The sequence below is a fragment of the Microcaecilia unicolor genome, chromosome 5 (genome assembly GCF_901765095.1).
Source record: "Microcaecilia unicolor chromosome 5, aMicUni1.1, whole genome shotgun sequence".
In the NCBI taxonomy this organism is placed as follows: Eukaryota; Metazoa; Chordata; class Amphibia; order Gymnophiona; family Siphonopidae; genus Microcaecilia; species Microcaecilia unicolor.
Genome location: NC_044035.1, coordinates 226,303,726 through 226,324,379, shown reverse-complemented (window position 1 = coordinate 226,324,379; position 20,654 = coordinate 226,303,726). Strand labels below are relative to the sequence as shown.

The window sequence follows — 20,654 nt, the reverse complement described above, 5'->3', positions numbered from 1 at the left end:
TGAATTATTATATTGAATGTATTACCAGTTGATAAGGTTTACCACTGTTGGACTTAATCGGCAAATTTGAAAAAATATATATGTGTACTATGGTATTTGAATAGTTTAAAAAAATGTGATGATATAATGTATAAGTTATGTATGTATGGATGAAGAATGAATGGTTATTTGTGGGTTTTAATAAATAATGAACAATAATAAGAATTTGTAACAATATGTAATAATGAAATAAAGATTTATAAATAGTAATAGTTGTATTAGAATTTGCTTGTATGCTTGGTTACAACTATTTTAAGTTATGATACCTTAGGTAGAATTTTATATATATATATATATATATATATATATATATATATATATATATATATATATATATATATATATATATATAATAGGAGGTACCTAAAACATTAACAACAAACAGTACTCCTGTTCTATATAAATTACAAAATCTTTATTAGTGAAAACAAACCAGTGCATTAAAAGAATTACCAAATAGTATCCCTGCAACTCACTCACACTGCCATCCACACCAGACTTATACCCTGATCACATATGTAAATCCCACAAAGAACACTGAACATAATGGAAGCTTGGAGGTGGGGCTGGGATTCCCTGCCTGGACATTAGTCCCGTTGGTGATAAGGGGTGGTTCCCCCTGAGGGAGAGCTACAAAATGAGGTCTCGCATTGGGGAACTTTGGAGTATACCAACTATGTGGGTTTAATTTACCTATCCCTGGAAGCCTCCCACTTACCTGAAGCATTCTTTGGCTGCCTTTAATTTAAAGGTTTGACTGTGTGCAGGAGGATCACAGAAGATTTGTGTGACTTTGCAATTCCCACTGTTTCTCTGTGGGTTTTTTTTATCACAGAGATAAGAACAGTGGCTTTATATTGCGGTGGAGGTTTTTTCTTTCTTCACTTCAGAACTTATTGGATACAAAGATCAGCAATGTTCAATATCTGCTACAATTATTAAGATCTGGTTTTGTGTGCCCTTGTGTTTTGTGTGCCCTTGTTTTTTAGGGCTCACTGACTGATCTTTATTGAGATTGTGCTCTGATGATACACAGAAACTGAAGAAACTGCAATTTAGGGTTTATGTTCAATGTTCTTTGTGGGATTTACATATGTGATCAGGGTATAAGTCTGGTGTGGATGGCAGTGTGAGTGAGTTGCAGGGATACTATTTGGTAATTCTTTTAATGCACTGGTTTGTTTTCACTAATAAAGATTTTGTAATTTATATAGAACAGGAGTACTGTTTGTTCTTAATATTCAAATGCCATGGTCAGCACCTTCTGCAGTGTTTTAATTGTCCACCTATATTCAGTGCCAGTACCTACAGAGGCAGTGGTACTGAATATACATATTCAGCGGTGACCGGCACTATCGCCTTTTTGTTGTCCTAATTTTATCTGCATAGCTATGTGAATAGTGGCTGAATATCACTGCTCATCTGTAGAATTAGGCTGAATGTTTGCGCTCTGTCCTTGCTCTACCCCGGAACTATCTGGATAGTTCCAAGGCAGTCTGTAATAATTTTCAGTGGCCCTATCCACATAGTGCTGCTCGTAATTCATGGATAATGCCTAGATAGGGCACTTATCTGGATAGTAACTGTTTTTGAATCTGGGGCACTAGTGAATCCTTCCATATGATGAAAAAACTAAGTATTAGAAAGAATGTCAAAAAATGTATCCTCTTGATGATGATACATTGATGACTGATCTTTGTTTCTTTATCCCATTGTTTCACTATTCTTCAAGCCTTCTGCTGCAGGGTTTGGAATAAATGAATAATTCACCATGACTTAAGACAGAAAAAGCACATCAACTCCAGGCTATTTCTGGCTGCTTACCTCTCACAATCAGTTGGCTTTGATGCTCCACGGCAGCAGCCTCATTCCTGGCAATGCAGGTGTAGTTTCCATTGTGCATCAGGGACAGATTAAAGATTCTTAAGGAGCTTGTGAAGTCAATATTGTCAATCGTCACATCCAAGCTAGCTGGAATAGGTTGGCCGTCCTTCTGCCAAGTGATTGTGATTGGCAAATCCCCTGAGACTACCACACATGGTATGAAGACTCGCTGACCAATAGAGAACCTTTGAGACTCAAACGGCTGGATGAAAGGTGGAACTAGAAGAGAAAAGAATGAGAATTACCACATGGGAGGCACTCTTAACTCTCCCTGAAAACAATACACAAAGACCTAAGGAGAATGTATTTATTTTATTTACAAACACTTGATTCAAACACTTGATTACACACTTCACCATGAAGCTTCAATTGAGTCGAAGGATGAATAATAGTATGATATAACACTAGTCAATACAAAAATAGTCACCATAAATCCCATCACTTTTATTTCCCCAACCTTCAACTCTCCTCTACCTCCTTTCCCAGGACAAACTCAATTTAATCTTTAAACAAACAAAATCAACACTCATATAATCTATCTCCTTCCCTTCCAACCTCTTATGAGCAAAGACCGTTAGCCCAGGATGAAGACAGCAGTTAAAATAGAAAAAGCCTTCTGTCACCTATCCCTTATGAAGTAAAAATTTGTTCCCTAAACATAAGATAATTACTCTCAAATCTCAGTTCCTCTAGTAAAGTATTCCAGAATTCTGATGCAAAATAATTGAAGGTCATCCTACTAGAGCATGACAATTTGATAACCCGAGGTCCTGGTATATCTAATAACCCCTGCTGAGAAACTCACTTCTTTTGCTGGAGTGCCAGTTAGATGACTACTGTATAGGACAGGTCTATCACAGGAGCTCACCAGAGCTCCACTGAGACAGGAGAAAATACACATATTGCCAGAGCAACCTATAGGAAGCAGCAGATTGCTGGTCACTGAAGCTGCAGTACTAGAAAAATGTTTTATATTTTTCACATTACTTAGTTAGAAATTATAACAAATCATGTAATTAAAGATTATCATTTTTATCTCTCAAACACAATGGAAGTTGGAAAAAAGAGGACATAGGGAGGGAGAAATTAGATATTAGGCCTGTAGTTTTCATTATGGTACTATGGAGAGGTAAAGTTGGGGGGGGGGGGGGGGGAAGAATCCATGAACAAAACCACCTCTCCCTTCTCTTCCAAGTCAAAAATACTCATAGAGGTAATGCAGCTCCACCCACATGCCCTTGCAGAGGGGTGGAAAGGTCCATAAACTATGTTCCATATTCTTTGCATACTTATTAATTCTGATGTTTATTTCATTCCTGAGGACTACTTTATTCTGCTGGAGAAGGCTAGATAAGTGCATTTCACTTTGTTAAAAAATATTATAAGAAATTAAAAGGTTGCACTTATGTAAATTGTGGTGTGGTTTTTTTTGCCAATGATGAAGAGCTATTAGTTTCGAAGGTGTTCTACCTGGAGCTCTTTGAGGCTTTTTCCACCCACTCTTCACTCTGTTTGAATCTATAGACTTACTCCACAGACTTGAATATTTATTGTAGATTGTAATAAATATTTGTAGTTGATTGGATCAGTTCATCCTCCATCCATCTTTTTGAAACATAGTTGATGCTATAAGAATTTTCTGTCATGTAGGAAACAGGATCATGTCACTCACCCCTCTTTTGATGTAGCATCACTGGCTACCCAAACAATATTGAATTCATTATAAGATTGCTTACAGTGGCTCGCAAGGTGTTCTATACTGGTGTACCTTCTTATTTATCTTCTGTAATTATAGCTCATACCCTGCACAGAGCACTTCACTCATTGCATGATAGTCGCTCACATAAGCCTCCTGTTCAACATGCTCATTTAGACTTAACTAGTCAGCATACACATTTTGTTTTGCACCTTTGCTCTGGAATTCTCTGTCCTTGGATTTGAATACAGAATCCTCTTTTCTGGGAGAGGGAAGTGACGTCACCAGAATCCTCTTTTCCAAATTCAAAGTAGCTCTGAAAACCTGTTTTGGCTGGCATATACGGCCAGATTCAGTAAATGGCGGCCAAATATGAGCGCCCAGCACTATTCTATAAAGGGTGATCCAGGATGAGCATTCTTTATTGAATAGCGCTGGTTGCTGAATTCCATGACCAACTTCGGGCATGAGTGCTAACACCAGATGAAACCAGGTGTAAATCCTGGTGCATAAGCTGGGTGCACACGCCCCAACCTGCCTGTGAACCTTGCATGGGCATGTCTTCTTTGCCGATGCGCTATCCTATAACTGGATGTGTAATATGCTAATTGCTTTATTCATATATCTCCCTACCAATCTGCCATTTCGGCACCTTGCATCCAAAGAACGCGTTTCCATGCCAAATGTTGGCTAGCAATCAATTATTGGCCTTAGTTGGCAACAATTTGGACTTCCATGCGCATCTTCCTATATGCTATTCTATAAAGATCTGTGTGCAAATCTTATAGCATGTAAATCAAAAGGGGGTGTGGCCACAGGAGGGTCACTGGCGTTCACTAAAGATGTGCGTAGTATTACTGAATACCAGGGATCCACACATAATTTACATGCCAGGATTTACACCAGATTTCAGCTGTTGTAAATTCTCGCGCCCAAAGTTTGATATGAAAATTGACTCTAAACACCATTCTACAAAAAGCACAAAACTCAGATTGCAGTTCATAGAAAAGCGCTCTGCACAAATTTTTCTCGGCACCATTTACTGAATCTAGTCCATAATGTCCCCTAACAGCAAAAGTGGATACCTTGGAGTAGACTGATGCTGTCTACCCTCCCTATCTATATTTTCCTCCTCCTCCGTAACTGAAATGGCATTCCTTTTTCTCTGTTATTTTGATCTGTATAGCACTCACTTATGTTCTCAGGAAGGGCAGTATATTAAGTCAAACAAACCATAACCATAACCATAAATTGCAAATTTTGGCTACCCTCTAAACTAAACCTTTACAGAGTCAGTGATACAAATGTAAAAATGAATAACATAACCTTTGGCAAAGGAGCTGGGTAGAAAACTTATGATTGTGAGCTCACTAGGACAGAGAAGGTAACTGCAAATAATATATGTAAACTGAATTTGTTGTACCACAGAAAGGCAGTATATTAAATCCATGATCCTTTACTCATGCTTTAACAGCCAGATGCATGACCTGGCTATTAGAGTACTCAAATTTGGTTGGCTTTAAAGTATGCAGATCTTACCTTTAATAACTATACGCATGATGTGACTGGCATTAAAGCAGTGTTCCCCAATCCTTCTGTGGCTGAGACCCCAATCGCGTGGCTGCACAAAGTGTACAACCCCCAGATGGCAGAGGACATTGATGTCCTATAGAGAGCCTGACCATGTCATGCCCCCCCAGTTTGGAAAGGTCTGCATTACAGCAAGGATTCTGACACACTGCAATGGCTCTCAAACCTATCCTTAGTGTGCTGTTCAGGATACTCAGAGCAGTGGCGTAGCTACAGGTGGGCCTGGGTGGGCTACCGCCCACCCAATTTGAACTCAGGCCCACCCAAAATTGTGGCACTCCTGCTGTGGCTGGTGGGAATCCTTCTCCTCAGGCAGCCAATGCTCTTCCAAATGGCATCTGGCACCACAGACCGGCCCCTCTGTACATGCTCAGTTGTCACCCATGCGGAAGAACTGAGCATGTCCGGACTACTGGCAGCAGTGTCAGCTCAAGTTTAGTGCTGCCAGCTGCTGTTTGGAAGGAGGAGGAAACCTTCAGCTGGTGCAGTTTGGGAATCCCGACCAGCTCAGGTATTTAATATTTTGTGTTTGAGGGTAAGGAGAGAGGCAGAATGCAGAGCGTAGGGGGCCAGGAGGGGCTCAATTCCCTGCCCATCCATTTTGGGCTCAGGCCCACCCAAAATTGGCTGTCTGGCTATGCCCCTGACTCAGAGGGGTACATTTTCTGTGGCACCGTATCAGCATAAAGATATATGGATAAGTTCTATATACGTTCATGGTAAGCTCAGCTCAGGAGAGGGACCTTGGGGTGATGGTGTCCAAGGATCTCAAGGTGACAAAAATGTGTGACAAGGTGGTGGCTGCAGCGAGAAGGATGCTAGGCTGCATAGAGAGAGGTATAACCAGCAGAAGAAAGGAGGCGTGGATGCCCCTTTACAAGTCTTTGGTGAGCCCCCACTTGAAGGATTGTGTTCAGTTTTGGAATCCTTATCTTGGGATGTAAAAAGACTTGAAGTGGTTCAAAGAAAAATGATGAAAAGGGTATGTGGTTTACGTAGCAAGTCATACATGGAGAGACTTGAAGACCTCAACATGTATACCCTGGAGGAAAGGAGAAACAGGAGTGACATGATACAGACATTCAAATATTTGAAAGGTATTAATCCTCAAGCAAAGCAGTAGAACTAGAGAATATGAATTGAAGTTGAAAGGTGGCCAACTCAGAAATAATGTCAGGAAGTATTTTTTCACCAAGAAGGTGGTAGATACCTGGAATGCCCTCCCACAGGAGGTGGTAGAGATGCAAATGGTAATGAAATTCAAAATGCATGGGACAAAAACTATGGAATCCTGTTTAGAAGGAATGGATCCAAAGAAGCTTAGAGGAGATTAGTTAGGAAAGCCAGTGCTGATCAAGGCTGAATAGATTTGGATGGGCTGGAATGGAACTTTACAGGGGCTTTAACAATTTCAGAAATTTTGGAACAAAGCCAGTGTGAAGCAGACTTCTATAATCTATGCCCTAAAAATGGCAAGGATAAATCAAGATTAGATATACAGTACATATGATATATCAAATCATACCATTTGTAATGAGTTTATCTTGTTGGGCAGACTTGATGGACTGTACAGGTCTTTTTCTGCTGTCAACTATTATGTTACCATGTTTATGTAGATTTTTAAAGATCTACCCATCCATCTTGTCACTGCTGAAAACACAAAGAAAAAGTTTTGTGGATAATTTACATTTATCCATATTACCTTACTCCCACTACTTCTGTGGGCAAGATATATGGTGTAATTTATCCATGTGAAGGGAAATGTTATAACAAGGCGGCCACATCTGCCGCATCTGGGGCTGCAAGTTACACCAAGTCTATGGCTGGTGTAACTGTGGGCACCTAAACGTAAGGTTACGCTTGGATTCTTTAGCAGAATCTGATCTTACCACATGGTACTGTGGCACCTAAAAGGAGGCACTCACTTATAGAATTATTCCCAAAGCAATAAAAACCGCCCAGAGAGAAATTCTGTCCTCAGAATTCATGGGCTCCTTTTAAAAATATGTGGTTAAATTCTGTACTTATATTAATTTATACAGGTAAAATTTAACTGCATGTCAGTGTGGCATTAGGGAAAAACACTTTTACAGTCATGTTTTCAACATTGACCTCACAACAAAATATATAACATTTATTTGCACATAGTAGAAGCAATGCATGCAATTATCTCTTATGCATATTTAGTGTGGATATGCTGAAAACCTTATTGCCCTGAGGAGCCATTTGGGAGCCACTTCATAAGAGTATGCAGATCTCACCTTTAACAGTCACGTGTACACTCTGGCTGGTGGACAACTGTGGCTGTACCAGGACATTACAAGTGTATTCACCCTCATCCACATTCTTCTGCACATCTGAGAGTTTCAGTGTCCCATTGTTCTCAAATGCCACTTGCCGATGGTTGAAAGGAAGGAGGTTAGAGTTCTTGTACCACTTGATGGAGTAATATGGATACCCAATCACTCGGCAGTGAATGTAAGTGTCCCGGCCTGCTATTGCTGTGATGTTTTTCATTGGTCGAATGCTTGCTGGACCTGGAATGGTACAGACGCACAAACTCTTGAAAATTATTTAAGGGATAGCTGTTAACCCTAAGACACGTCAATGAACTCTGCTGGAAATATTTGGAAAACTTAATTTGTCCATATAAAGTAAATTTCCCAAGATCAGAAACTATGTGAAAACTTGGATTTTAAGTTAAATAACCATGCACTCAGAAAATGGGACCGATCTTCAATCAATACTAGACATGTAAAATTAGACTGAAATGGACACCTAAATAGGAAGTTTAGTTTTATTAGATACCTACAAACCCAGTGCAATAAAGCAAGGATGATTATGCATCTGGCATGTTAAAAATCTCTGCAGTGAAATCAATACAAAATCCATTCCTCCAAGACACCCACTTCTTTTTTGCATATCTACATTAGCCATCTACTTCTTTTAAAAACATTTTTTATGTATAACCATTTACATTTTTACAAGCGATAAAACAACTTGCTGGAAATACAGAGAAAGTAATATGTAGGAATTATTTCAGTCAGGTAATTCTATTCTCTTCCTTAGACCACTAAATAGGGAGAGTGAAACAAGATAAGGAGATCAATTAAAGAATAAACAGAAAAAAAAACCCCGTGGTATTAACCTGATTATCCCCAGATATTACTCGTCTAATTCATTATTCCACATTGATCATCTGGTTGGTTTCTTCAAGGCCAATACGGTGTATAGTCAAATCATTTCATTGAAAAACATACTTATTGTCCAATATTAGTTAGAAATAATATATCTGATTACATTTTCTCTCTTTTAAAAACCAGAAGTTATTTAACAATACATATACTTAAGTCTCTAATTCAAATCCCACTGATTAAAGTAATCCCAGTTTTCACAGGCTTCACTCCTTTTAAAGTAATAATTTGAGGAAATATTTCTAAGGAAAACTTTAAGAGTCATACCCGGAACTCTGGGAAAAGCAATAATCTCGATATTAATCATCTATAATAATATTCATTTTATTATTCAAAATTTCTGGTCTATTATCATATCCACTTCTTGCTCATGTAGAATAATTTGTTATATTAATTTTTTACTCTCAAAGGGTTCGGTTGAATTGTCCATGTAACTCTCTAATAAAATTATATCTGAAACAAAATTATTTATTGCCAGCCATCTACTTCTGGTGATACTTGTTCCTTTGAAAATTCACAGGGTGTCCAAACAGCCTCTTTGCAGATGTGTTCCGCAATTTTAGATGTTTAACAGCTGTGGTTAAATTTGGGGCCAAGAAAGAGTGAAAGAGTTAAAGCTTGCTGGCATTTAGACTTGCTTTCAAGTACACTACCAGGAACTTTCAGGCAGCCACTCCATAGTAAGATAGTTGGTGGGATTATAGCAGTCTAGATTTAAGCAAAGTGTTGGTTAGTTGATGGATGACAAACAGCCAAAAATGATGTACTGACTAAGGTTATACCTGCTTTTCATGCAGTTAGATGATATGGAGGGGCATAATTGAATGGGGGCGCCCATCTATAAGGGCGCCCATCTCTAAGGATGGCCCCGTATAGAAGCGTACCCGACCGTATTATTGAAACAAGATGGGCGGCCATCTTTCGTTTCGATAATATGGTCAGGGATGGCCAAATCTCAACATTTGAGTCGACCTTAGAGATAGTCGCCCTTAGAGATGGCCGACATTCATTTTCACCGATAATGAAAACTAAGGGCGCCCATCTCAAACCCGGCCAAATCCAAGCCATTTGGTCGTGGGAGGAGTCAGCATTTCTAGTGGACAGGTCCCCCTCACATGGGCACCCTAGGGGGCACTGCAGTGGACTTCACAAATTGTTCCCAGGTGCATAGCTCCATTACCTTGTGTGCTGAGCCCCCCAACCCCCCCCAAACCCACTCCCCACAACTGTAAAACACTACCATAGTAGGGTAACAGGGGGCACCTAGATGTGGGTACAGTGGGTTTCGGGTGGGTTTTGGAGGGCTCCCATTTACCACCACAAGTGTAAGGTAGGGGGGGATGGGCCTGGGTCCACCTGCCTGAAGTGCACTGCAGTACCCACTAAAAATTGCTCCAGGGACCTGCATAGTGCTGTGATGGAGCTGGGTATGACATTTGAGGCTGGCATAGAGGTGGGAGGGGGTTGGTGACCACTGGGGGAGTAAGGGGAGGTGATCCCCGATTCCCTCCGGTGGTCATCTGGTCAGTTTGGGCACCTTTTCAAGGCTTGGTCGTGAACAAAAAGGGACCAAGTAAATTCAGCCAAATGCTCGTCAGGGCCGCCCTTTTTTTTTCCATTATCGGCTGAGGGCGGCCATCTCTTAACCACACCCCCGTCCCACCTTCGGTACACTGCCGACACACCCTCTTGAACTTTGGCCGTCCCTGCGACGGAAAGCACTTGAAGTCGGCTAAAATCGGCTTTCGATTATGCCAATTTGGGTACCCTTAGGAGAAGGACGCCCATCTCCGGATTTGTGTTGGAAGATGGCCGCCCTTCTTCTTCGAAAATAAGCTGGATAGGGACTCATTTTCAAAACAGAAAAAGTGGCACAAAGCAGCAGATGGATGTTTTGTTTGCTGAAATGTCCAAATTGCTATTTTTGAAACCTATTTTTATGACAGTTCTCTATACAGTTTGTATGCAGTGCGTCCAAATCATAAGGGGTGTGTGTCAGGGGTGGGATTTGGGCATTCCTGTCATAACGGAACAAAGCAAAAACATCCAGGGCTAAAATAGACTTTTGGTGTAGACCTGTTTCAATCATAACTAAGTCACAAAAAGGTGCCCTATATGGCCACTAGAGGGATTAAGACACGACCCCCTTACTCCCCCAGTGGTCACTGCCCCCCTTCCACTTCCCAAAGATGCGAAAGAAACAGTGCATACCAGTCTGTATGACAGGTCCCTGGAGTCGCCTAGTGCTAACTGTTACATTTGTGGTGGAAAGTGTTATCCCTCCAAAATCCACCAAAAACTTACTGTATTCTACATATAGGTGACACCTGCAGGCATAAGGGATATTGTAGTGGTGTACAGTTGGGTACAGTAGGTTTTTGGAGGCTCACCAAACAAAAAAAGGGGGTAACGGTGAGATGTGTACCTGGGACCTTTTATGTGAAGTCTACTGCAGTGCCCCCTAGGGTGCCCCACTGCTCTGCTGGGATGTCTATGTGGCCAGTCTACTAAGAATGCTGACCCCCCTATACATCCCAATGACTTGTTTTTGTGGTTTTCCCCTTGGACTTTTTTTTTAATGGTCCAAAAAGATAGATGCACGGAGCACAAAAACATCTAGCAAATAGCCATTTTGAAAACAAAAAGTTAGATGTTTTTCTAGTTTGAAAATGGTCATTTTCGCTACTGGATGTTTGGACATTTTCCGCAAAATGTCCAAAATTGGATTTAGACATCATATTGAAAATGCCCCCATAGCTTGCTAAGGGTAGTTTAGTTTAGTTTTATTGCTTGAATGATATACCGCCTCTCCCTGCAACAATCAAAGTAGTGTACAAAATAAAATAAAAATGTAATTTAATTAGGCAAATAGATATAAAACATCCCAATCTCCTCAGATGACAATAATACAAGGAAGAATACAGATAAACAAATGAAAAATAACAAGATATCATGTGGTGCTGTGATCAAATCCAGATGTGTTTCTGACTCACTTTCAGGGCCTTTACTTCATCCAGCCTTCTAAACTAGGATCTGAGGATCACAAGTGCTCTGTCAGCCATACCAACTTATATGGAGAGATTTGTTACTAAATTAGTGGAGACCATGGCATCTAAAATGCTTAAGACGGACAAGAATCATGTCAAGGCAGAAGAAGAAAAGAGGTGGATGGGCCTGCAGAAGTACTGTCACCAGTCATAAAGTCTTTAATCGCAGAATTAACCTCATCAGTGGTTAAAGCATTAGACCCACAATATGAAAACCTGTCTGACCAAATCTTGGGCCTGCACTAACTTATTATGGATACTACCTGCCATACCAGTGAATTGGAATGGAGATGTCTGGTAGTGAATGATGATGCCTAAGGCATTAAGTACAATTACACAAGTGCATGCTGACAAACTAGAGGATCTTGAAAATGATCAAGAGAGGTAATTTATGATTTGTAGCTTACCTGAAACTGTACTCCAGCAATGACTGATCCCAAAATTAGAATGTTGGCTTCCATAGAAGCTATTGTGCCTGCTTTAATTCCACACACACTTCTGCATTCTTTATCCTTTGCTCTGAAAGCTGAACTTTCATTCCCTCGCTTCTGCTGTCTCCTCAAAGCCCATTTATTTTCTCAGGTGTTTCCATACATTTTTTTCTTGAGAATTATTTTTAGGCAACAAGTAGAAGCAGACAGTCAGTTGTCTCTCTGTTCCTCTGCCAGTTCTTAATCTATCTCCTTTTTTCTTTCTATACTAAGAATGCCGAACCCCCATACATCCCAATGGCTTGTTTTCCCACGTTTTTCCCATGGACTTTTTTTTTAATGGCCCAAATAAAGTGAGATGATATACTTTATGAGGGTGTGACAATACATATGTTTCAGGATTATTCTTCTGCCTTGATGGAGAAGCACAGGGCATTTGTACTAGTCTACAGCAACATTTTGAGAAGCAGATTCGATTTATGCTGCCTTTACCCTGCAGCACTTAAGGTATTCCATGATGGGATATGGGTTGTATATGTATTGGCCAACAAGGTACTGGATTTCTTGAATCACCTTGTGGGTGCTCCTACTCGACCTGAAATCTTAGGGAGCTCTTATAGTCCTCAACTGGAATAGATCTCTTAGTTTTCAATATCCTGCTGTTGGAAATGCTGAGATAAATGGAGTATGGGTTTTCCTAGTTTGGAGAACAGTTTGGTTCCTCATTTGCTATTTGACTTGGGAGTGTCTTTTTTGTTTTGCTTTGTTTTGTTTTCCACTACTTTGGACAACAACACTATGGGCAAGTCTTCATACCTCAGCTTACATGGATCATCTTGATTAAGTGGATCATAGATCCTCCTGACTAATCCTTCAGTTTATATTGAGATGCAGGAGGTGTGCATGTGCTAAAGACTACATCCAACAGCACTGCATATCATTAGAAGACTTGTTTGATAAGGCTATTAGGGAAAATAACAGCTTGGTAAGGAACCTGTTTGTATAATGCATATGGATGGGGTGCCAGGGGGAGGGGGGCAATCGCTTGCAGAACATACTACATGACCTATCTGCTCCTTTTTGCTGTGTTGACAGGGAAGTAGGCAGAGCTGTGATACATGGTGTGTATGATATAGGATTTCATGGGGAAGGGATTGGAGGTTTCATTAGGAGACATAAATAGAAATACAGGTGAAGAGACAGAAACGTAAATTGGTTTTATTATTGTCTGGACACTCAGACATTAAACTTTAATCTGCATCCAATGCTGTTTTTGATGAAATAAGACACTAAGATTGATACATAGATGGGAGCTGGGCTTACAAGTTTTCTGTTAAAGGCAGTAAACTTCTTAGTTTGATTCACTTTCCCATACCAAGATGGGTAGTTTGAAGATCAGGATCTCTTAGAATGTAGCAGGGATTACTTCACTCAAATGCAGTTTTGATCATGCTTAAACACCACAAGCAGATATAGCCTGACTCCATGAAACAAGGTTTTCAGACACAGCATAAAAAATTAATAAGAAATTGGGTGGGTGAGGTGTATTTCTCCCCATCTGGGTTGAGAAGGGTTTGTGTGGCAGTTTTAGTACAAAAGTCACTACAATGTAAAGTAACTCATATCTAAGGACAAAAAGGGATAATATTGTTTGCTGAATATAATCCTCATGGAGGCAGGAGTTCATATTGTCAGTGGTTTAATCCCAAACATTTACCATCCTACATTTTTTCAAGAGACTTGTAAGGTCATACACAGGACACATAGATAAGACCTTGGTGGTGGCAGAAGACTTCAATCTACTCTTGGACATCAAATTAGGCAGATCTTCAACATGCAAATGGCAGCGTTTGGTAAACAGTAAAGGTCTATCCTATCTATGTTATGCTTTGATTTAGTAGACTAGACTCCTAATGCCTGTTTCATCCAGAAGAACAAGACCACACACACCTATATATAATATATAAAACGCTTTGATTGTACCACAGACAGTATACTAAATAGGGGGGGGGGGGTCTTTTACTAAGATGTGCTAGCGTTTCTAGCACACACTAAACACTAGATATGCCCACAGGAATACACTGGCGTCTCTAGCGTTTAGTATGCACCTATTTTTAGCACGCGCTAAAAATGCTGGCACACCTTAGTAAAAAATGATCCATTACCCATCTGTGACATACACACAGATCACACTCTAGTACTGATTATATATTTGTTGTAAAATATCCATTGATAAACTCAGCTGAAATAGGAGCCACACAGGTGTCTGATCATGCTATTATATGGACTGACATGGAGTTGGATGCATCTTATACTAGATCCAAGGGTTGAAAATTTCCATCATACTTGTACCAGAATCATGATTTCCAAAATTATCTTCTACAAAAGCGGACCAATTTTTGTGACAATTGGCAACACGCTTATGAGCTCCTGCTCTTCTAGGAAACCACTAATGGTGCTCCAGTGGGATATTATTTCCTATGTTAGCGCTAGGACTCAGTGTATTGCAAGGGTATTATGGTAATGGTTAATTAGTTTTCTATCCCGCTATTACCTCGCAGTTCTAAGCGGGTTACAACTTTTAAGAAACCAGTTTCATTTAACTGGGAAGGAGAGACATAATAATAAATTTAGTACTTAAAAAGAAAATTAGAAAATCAGTAGTTAAAAGAAAAATAGTAAATCAGTGGTTAGCGTGGGATACATATTTCTGAAACAAAAGGGTTATAATGCTGGGAAAGAAGTTAAGAAATGCCAAAGTAGCTTATACAAAATTCATAACTTTGAGGAAAAACACACTATGGTGCCCACCTAAACAGCACTTAATTCATTATTTCATGAGCAAACAAAAAAAAAATGTTCTTCTATGGGAAATATAGATTTCACAGATTTGGCAATAAACCAAGTATACTTTTGGCTCAGCTGACCTGGAATGATTCACAATACATACTGTTGCTTAAAAATCCCAGATCTTCAGCATTTTGTTAGAAATTAACAAAAAGATGTATAGCGTAGAATCTTTAAGCATGGAGGAGCAGATATAATCTTATCCTCATGCCTTGGATATGCCCTGTTTAACCCAAGATGCAATAAGTTAACAAAAAGCACCCTGGCTCTAAGCAAAAGAAATTCAAAGAGCAATAAAGGAGGCAAAACATTTTACAAAGTCTGGGCCAACTGACTTTACAGCTAAGTTTTATAAATTACTGCAGATCCAGCTTTGTGATCCTCTTGAGGACTATTATACAGAAGAAATGAATAGAGGTTCTTTTTCCGTCGGCTCCGGTGAGGCTACTTTTTAAAATGTAATTATGGCACCTTTAGGTACGAAGTTGGCCGGCTTGGGTTTTAAAATTCTAATGTATGCAGATGATATAACAGTTTTCATTCCTTTTGAAAGCCATTTGTCGAATGCTGTCGCCGCCTTTGTGACCATGAGGAAAAATGTAATAGAAGAATGGGCAATCACCTTTATACTTAAATGAATGAGGATAAAACAGAATTTATAATGTTTGGCAATAAGTTTAAGATGGGGGAGTGAGAAAAATTTAAGCATTGATAACAGTTTTCCACTGGAAAATTCTCTTAAAATTCTGGGAATAATTTTCAGTAAATACTTTTTGTTTGAAGACCTAATGCAGGCAGTAGCCCTTAAGGTGTTCAAAGTACTATGGAAGTTATATCGTATAAGATCAAACTTTAAGCCACAGGTGTTTTAGATTGACTACACAATCAATGGTGTTGTCATACATTGATTATTGTAATATCATTTACATAGGCTGTAAAGAAGTGGTTACAAAGAAACTTCAAACCTTATTAAATATAACTGCTTACCTAATATTTAAGGTATCCAAGTATAATAGAGCCACACCATTATTGTTGAAACTGCCTTGGTTGCCAATACAGGCTTGTGTCACTTTTAAGCTCTGTTGCTTGGTTTTTCTAGTTCTGCATGGTGAAGAACCTGGGTATATGTGAAATTTAATTCGATTATAAATTAGGAATATTAGTCCTGGGTTAAGATATTTTTTAATGCTTCAATAACGGGGCCCAAAAATGGTAGCGTATAAGAATATTTTTGCTAGTACCTTTGCATATCTGGCAGTGAGTAACTGGAATGAATTACCTATAGAAATTAGACGGTAATCCAATTATGTAGTTTTTCAAAAGTTACTGAAAACTTTTTTATTTAGAAAGTATTCAGTTTGAATTAGTTTTATATCATCTATCTGTCGCCTAATGATTTGTAATATTCTTGGAGTTGGTCCAGTTTATTCTTTCTATAAGCCACACTAAACTATTATGCAATGCTTAGGACATAAAGAAAATGTTTTTCTCAATGTGGAAACTGAAACGCGTGAAACCATTCTTTCCGAGGGAAATATTTTGTAATCTGATACAATCAATGGTACTAAGCCACGCAGACTACTGTAATGGAATCTATGCGGGATGCAAGGATCAAATCATAAAAAAACTCCAGACCACCCAAAACACAGCAGCCAGGCTTATATTTGGAAAAACTCGTTTTGACAGCGCCAAACCACTCCAAGAAAAACTGCACTGGCTACCAATCAAAGAATGTATCACTTTCAAAATCTGCACGACTGTTCATAAAATTATTTACGGCGAGGCACCTGTATACACGACTGACCTTTACGACCTGCCAACCAGAAATACCACAAGATCGGCACGATCTTACCTAAACCTCCACTACCCAAGCAACAAAGGACTCAAATACAAATCCACCTATGCATCCAACTTTTCCTACTTAAGCGCACAATTATGGAGTGCACTGCCAAAAGCAGTAAAAACTACGCTAGACAACCTAAATTTCCGGAAAGCACTAAAGACAGACCTGTTCAGAAGAGCATTCCCCACCGACCCAACATAAAAAACACCTGGACACCTGCGACACAATATAACCAAAGACCGACCGTAATGGACATTACCTGACTCTTCCTCTCCCTCTCCCCCTCTAAGTTCCCCCCAATTGTATCTACCATACATGTACCTTATCTACCATAATATCACCTTGTATTCATTCATATTTGTTCAGACCGGAACCGGCTAACGCCATTAACGATAATATGTAAGCCACATTGAGCCTGCAAAAAGGTGGGAAAATGTGGGATACAAATGTAACAAATAAAATAAATAAATGTATTATTATTATTATTATTATCACTGATTCCTAACCCAGGCAAACCTTTACAGCTTCATAACTTTTATAAGTTGATATCACTCATCAATGTTGACATAAATTCTATCTAGAATATTGGCAGATTCTCTTTTTTACCACTTGCCAAGTATTATAGGGGAAGAACAGATAGGACTTATTAAGAGGCCCCAGTCATATTTAAAATGTTACAAAGGTACTAATAGTGATGTCACATTGTCAAAAATATTACTTGCCTACTATGGGAATCGGACTTGATGCTGAGAAGACATTTTATACAGTCAGCTGAACGTTTCTTTTTCAGACCCTTTCATATATAGGCCTTAATGGATGGTTTCTACAGGCGGTTCATACACTTTATGTGGAACCACAGGCATATTTGGTTGGTATTATTTCACTATCACATAGTAATTTGCAGTATAGTTTTTTAAATCAAATGAAATTAAATTTTCCTTCTGAAACATGCTAATTCCTCACAATTGTACTGTATGGTTTCAATCTGGAATTCTCTTCCTACAGAAGTTAGAGCTTTTTTCATTTGGATGAGCAGTCAAATCTTTTTGTTTGTTTGTTTAGGGAATACTGGAAGGTCTGCTCATTATTTTAATAGTAACTGTGATGTAATATCAGAATTTTGTATTTCCTGGGTTGTTCCCAGTTTCTTATGTGTTACCCACTTTGAGCTGTAAAGGTATCTGTGCACTATATAAACTGGAAAGTAAAGTAAATGGAATTCAGACAAAGACTTTTCTCATACAAAGAAGTTCACATCAGGGGTGTCTTCTTTCCCCTTTGTTATTCCTCCTATTTCTAGAACCTCTTCTGTAACACCTAAAGAGGGAGGAGATAGTGATGGGGTTGCAGCTTGGGCAGCATGTCATAACAATTAGCCCTAGCCTTCACAGATGATATACTCTTGGTACTCACAAATGAACCACAGTCCTTACCTAGGGTGCTTACATTGATAAGTGACTTTGGTTCTATGTCAGGTTTCAAATTAAACTTACAAAAATCCCTGTCACTTCCTGTTCAGACTGTAGTGAGAGATTCTTGGGTGGGTGAGTTTCCATTACTTTGAGCCACAGACTCCATAAAATACTTGGGGTGCAGTTGCCATAAACTCAGCCTCATTGTACTCCATTTAATTTCCAACCCTTGAAAGCAGATACCAAAATAAAACTGCATATTTGGCAAACTTATTCTCTCTCTTTAGGATAAGTATTTATAACATACTAATCATATTCATCTGGTTCTATGTATTTTGAAATGTTGCCCTTGTTCTTAGCTCAAAGAGATGGAAGAAGTTTAAATAAACTACTTCACCAATATTTAGGGCATGGGAAGCAAGTGAGGCTACCAGTCTCTAGAGATGCCAGGCTCAGAGTCAAGGGTTGTTTCGGACCTCTTGAATCTCAGACTCTTCACTTTTGTTTGAGGCAAGTGTCTCATCGATGACTGGTACAGAGGTAGGTCAAATATCACTCCTATGAAGGTATATTTAGCCCCATCAATACATTTTAGTTATATTCTCCTCGCTCCAGCAGACTGCCTGTCAAAGACTATGTTCTATTTAAGCCCTTACCCTCAACCTGAAAATGGGTTTGTAAATATCACCAATATCTGGCCTTGGTTATTCCATTACTGTCAATTCACGGTAATGCATTTTTTTCTGCCATGGTCCAATAAGGACTTCTAGGATATGGGTGAATAAGGGCACCTACTCTCTTCCATCAAGCACTAGATGAGGGATGGAAACTTAAGAGCTTCCAGGTACTTTTTGAGGAATTCCACCTCGACGAGGAGAAATAGTTTGCCTATATGTAACTTCAACATTCATATATAATGTTGAAGTTCCAGTTATAATGATAGGACAGCAGAACTTTAAGTTATGAATCTAAAAATAAAACAAAAGCGAGAGTTTCTCTATTTTATTCTGTAAATTAGCCATACTCTATATACTTATCCTTGCTGTACACCGCCTTGAGTAAATTCCTTCAAAAATGCGGTAAATAAATCCTAATAAAAAATATCCAAACTGTGTAGAATTTGAGCCAATAGGAGAGGTTGTAAAGGTTTTGTGGTTCACAATAAAAATATTTCAACGTAGAAGTTACAGCCAATCAATGAGTGAGAGTTTACAAGAAAGGACCACATACCTTAATACCAGACACACAAACAGGGGATAAGAATCATACACATATGTTATTAAGCAGCCATCTATTACTTCCCACTAAAATTGAGATCTCAAGCCTCAGATCAAGAAGTTAAAAGGTGTGCTGGAATAAGAAAGTTTTGAGACTGGGCTTAATGAAGATGAGATTTAATTTCGATCAAAGATATGGAGACAAGGTCCATAAGGTCAAAGCAAGCTAACTGAAAGCAGAACAGTGAGTTTCTTTTAGTTGAATTTTAGTAGGAGGTGGAATTACTAGCAAATTCTGTTGGGCATATCTTAGGCTTTGGGTGGAGCATACAGAATAAGAAGTCATAGCATAGCTGGGTGCATCAGTGCAGAAGGTGCAACCGTTCAGAATGAGAATCTTAAAATTTATTGAGATGAGATTGGCTGCCAGTAATGTGCAGATAGAATAGCACAGATAAATTTACTGACAATAACAGAATACTTTACTGCAGTGCATTACAGTAGTCTAGGGGGTGAAAACAAAAGAAGTACCAGAACTTGAATATCATGAGATGAGAGAGACAAGGCTGAAGGAAGCAAATCTTATAAAAAAAAGAAATATATATTCCTACTATCTAATGAGTTATGTTCCAGGTGAGGCCAGAATCAAGGGCAGTGAATGGCTCTTTAAGCATGAGAGTGAAATTAGTTTTTATGCAGGATATCTATATGGCTTATGAGATTTTAGGATTTAATTTCTGTCTGTTGGAAGATATTCAGTTGGCAAGGGCACCTAAGAAGCAATTGAAGGTAGATATATATGGGGCTTCTGGGTCAGTGTAGGCTATTAACTGTATACAATCTGCATACAAAACACAGAAATACCAACAGTGCAAGAAAAAAATATTAAACGGTAAGGGCCAGGTACCTCACACGTAAGGGGAATAGATGAGAGATGGAATTGCACTGGACCTCCAAAAATGCTCCTACAAATTTTATTAGAATTAAAGAACTGACAGTGTTTTGGGAAGCTGGCAGGAGGGCAATGCATTTGCTGTGAAAGGTCCTGAGTAGAATCCAGAAAGAAACATTCAACTTAGTAGCTTAAAATACTTGGGTAAGTAGTCAGTGCTGTGGGAAACAGACAAACTGGAAGAAGTAACCTATCATTAGAAAAACACCCAGGATTGATATTTTGCACAAGATCTTCTATAGTGGCTGGGAATATTACAATAACACCCGATATGACACAATATTTATTTATTTGTTAAATTTATATCCCACATTTTCCCACCTATTTGTAGGCTCAATGTGGCTTACATAGTACCGGAGAGGCATTACAGACTCCGGTGTAAACAAATACAAAGTGATGCTGTGGTAAGATAAAGTTCATGTGGTACAGCCACACTAGGGAATCGTACAACGGAAGAGTTGTGTTATGTCCATTACGTTCTTTAGTTTTGTTGTGTTTGAGC

At 39.0% G+C, this 20,654-nt stretch overlaps 1 protein-coding gene across 1 annotated transcript in view; it reads right to left on the bottom strand.

The window, feature by feature from the left end:
* Positions 1–20,654, bottom strand: part of DSCAM (DS cell adhesion molecule) — a 999,367-nt gene that overhangs the window by 531,374 nt on the left and 447,339 nt on the right. The window contains 3 exon segments of the mRNA XM_030205023.1: positions 1,864–2,142; positions 7,471–7,746; positions 15,753–15,829. Of these exon segments, the coding sequence (XP_030060883.1) occupies positions 1,864–2,142; positions 7,471–7,746; positions 15,753–15,829 (632 nt within the window).